Source organism: Nematolebias whitei, chromosome 5 (genome assembly GCF_014905685.2).
Source record: "Nematolebias whitei isolate Nwh7 chromosome 5, NemWhi1, whole genome shotgun sequence".
Classification (NCBI taxonomy): Eukaryota; Metazoa; Chordata; class Actinopteri; order Cyprinodontiformes; family Rivulidae; genus Nematolebias; species Nematolebias whitei.
In genome coordinates this window covers 44276228-44278632 of record NC_056502.1, presented here as the reverse complement: position 1 = coordinate 44278632, position 2405 = coordinate 44276228, and the positions used below count along the sequence as shown (strand labels likewise).

Here is a 2405-nt window from a genome sequence, read left to right as displayed (position 1 = left end):
GCTATGGAGCAGGTCATCCACCGGGACCAGACCTATTGCGTCCCCAGCAGGTCCATGGTAGATAACATCTATCTGATTCGAGACGTTTTGGAAGTCTCCAGTTCATTGGGCCTGAACACAGCCTTGGTCTCACTTGACCAAGAAAAAGCTTTTGACCGCGTCGAGCACGGCTTTCTCTGGGAAACTATGGGGAAGTTCGGGTTCGGCGCTGGTTTTATAGCTAAGATCCAGGTGCTGTACAGTGGTGTTGAGAGTGTGCTGAAGATCAACGGTAGCTTGTGTGCTCCTTTTAAGGTGTGTAGAGGCGTTCGGCAGGGCTGTGCGCTCTCGGGGATGCTCTACGCACTCTCCCTGGAACCCCTCCTCCGAAAGATTCGAGCAAAGGTCCGTGGTTTTATTACACCCGGTTTTAACAACAGAGTGGTTTTATCCGCCTACGCTGACGACGTTGTTGTTTTTATCAAAAACCAGAAGGACGTAGACATTTTAAAAAAAGTTACCGAAAGTTTCTCCACCCTGTCCGCTGCGAGGGTGAACTGGGGAAAGAGCACAGCCCTCGCCGTGGGTGAGTGGCCTGAAGGACTCCCGGTTCTCCCTCAAAGCCTCCAGTGGAGGAGAGACGGGTTTAAATATCTCGGTGTCTACCTGGGAGATAACGATGCGATCAGGAAAAACTGGGTAAACGTTAAAGAAAAGTTTGAGGATAAAATACAAAAATGGAAATGGCTGCACTCCCAGATGTCCTACAGAGGCAGAGTGCTAGTTTTGAACAACCTGGTCGCATCGCAGTTGTGGCACAAACTGGCCGTTTTAGACCCACCTCCAGACTTGTTGAAACAACTACAGTCTGAGATGGTGGAGTTTTTCTGGAAAGGTCGGCATTGGGTGCCACAGTCGGTTTTATTTTTACCAAGAGAGGAGGGGGGACAGGGCCTTGTCCATCTGGCCAGAAGGACGGCAACTTTTAGAATGCAGTTCCTCCAAAAATACCTGGCAGGACCTGCTGATACAGTGTGGAGAGACGTGGCCAGCTGCATCCTCAGAAGAGTGAGCGGGTTGGGGCTGGATGCGGCTCTGTTTCTAACTAATGTTGACCGTTTACAGCTAACGGGGCTACCCAAGTTCTATCAGAGTGTTTTTAAATTATGTTCCCCTTTTAAATTCGACAGAACAAAAACGAATAATTCTCTGCATTGGCTTTTAGAAGAACCGTTAGTCTGTGGAGCGAGACTGGACGTCTCTGACAGCACAGTGCCAGGGCTGCCGACGGTGCTTTGCAGGTCTGGGACGGTGACCCTGAGGCGCCTGGTGGAGACGGCCGGACCAGACTTCTCCGGCGTACAGAAAGTGGCCTCGTTGCTCGGGGTCCGGTCTGCCAGACTGGTGCGGCGCTTCATGGACCTGTTGAGGGAGAGGTTGACTGCTAGAGAGGGGCACCTCCTGCAGCTGTGGTCCGCGGAAGGTCGCCCGCCTGATCCGACGGACCCGTTTCCAGACACCCACCTGGTTCCTAACCTCGGGGACAGCAGCGGTCCCCTTCTTCGTGACACAGGCCCAAAGGTGGACTTATGCAGATCGGGGCAAAAAGTACTCTACAGAACCTACGTGAAAGTGCTGAATAAGAGGACTCTGCACAACAGAGCCGTTTGTGTCTGGGACGGCAAGTTCGGAAAGCAGAAGCCCCAGTGGAGGACACTCTACAAACCTCCGATTAAAAAACGGACTGGTGACCTTCAATGGAGGGTCCTTCATGGCGCCATTGCTACAAACTCTTTTTTATCTGTCATCAGTCCCGGGGTTTTAAACGAGTGTCCTTTTTGCAATTTGCCAGAGAATGTTTTTCACGTTTTTATGGATTGTGTTCGACTAACAGTTTTTTTTAGCCTCTTAACAAAGATTTTTAACCTGTTTGACACAGTTTTTACCCAATCTGTTTTTATCAACGGTGTATTTTACAGCAGGGCCACTAAAGGCAAGTCCCAAATTTTAAATTTTTTAATTGCCGAGGCAAAGATGGCAATATATTTGTCTCGCAGGGACAGATTGCAGGATGGACCTCACCTCGATGCTGTGTCTCTGTGGAGGTGCAACGTCAGGGCCAGGTTGGCCTTGGAGTTTCAATTCCACAGGGACACTGGGGATTTAGAAAGGTTTTTGAAACTGTGGGGATTTAAAAATGTTCTATGCACCATCTCTGATCAGAAGGAACTGACAATCAACAAGCTTTTAATGTAAACGCTCTAGTTTAAGCTTGTCCTGATCATGTTTTTTTACTAGTGTTTTTAAAACTTTTTTTTTTTGATAACTGTGTAAATAAAGTTTTGTTAAAAATCAAAAAAAAAATCTCTCTCTCTCTCTCTCTCTCTCTCTCTCTCTCTCTCTCTCTCTCTCTCTCTCTCTCTCTC

At 48.5% G+C, this 2405-nt stretch overlaps 1 protein-coding gene across 1 annotated transcript in view; it reads right to left on the bottom strand.

Annotated features, from left to right (window-relative positions):
* Positions 1–641: 641 nt before the first annotated feature.
* Positions 642–2405, bottom strand: part of snrka (SNF related kinase a) — a 142650-nt gene continuing 140886 nt past the window's right edge. Inside the window, exons 6-8 of the mRNA XM_037677324.1 lie at positions 2062–2108; positions 1246–1401; positions 642–645 (exon numbers count right to left, since the gene is read on the bottom strand). Of these exons, the coding sequence (XP_037533252.1) occupies positions 642–645; positions 1246–1401; positions 2062–2108 (207 nt within the window). The remainder of the gene's footprint in view (positions 646–1245; positions 1402–2061; positions 2109–2405) is intronic.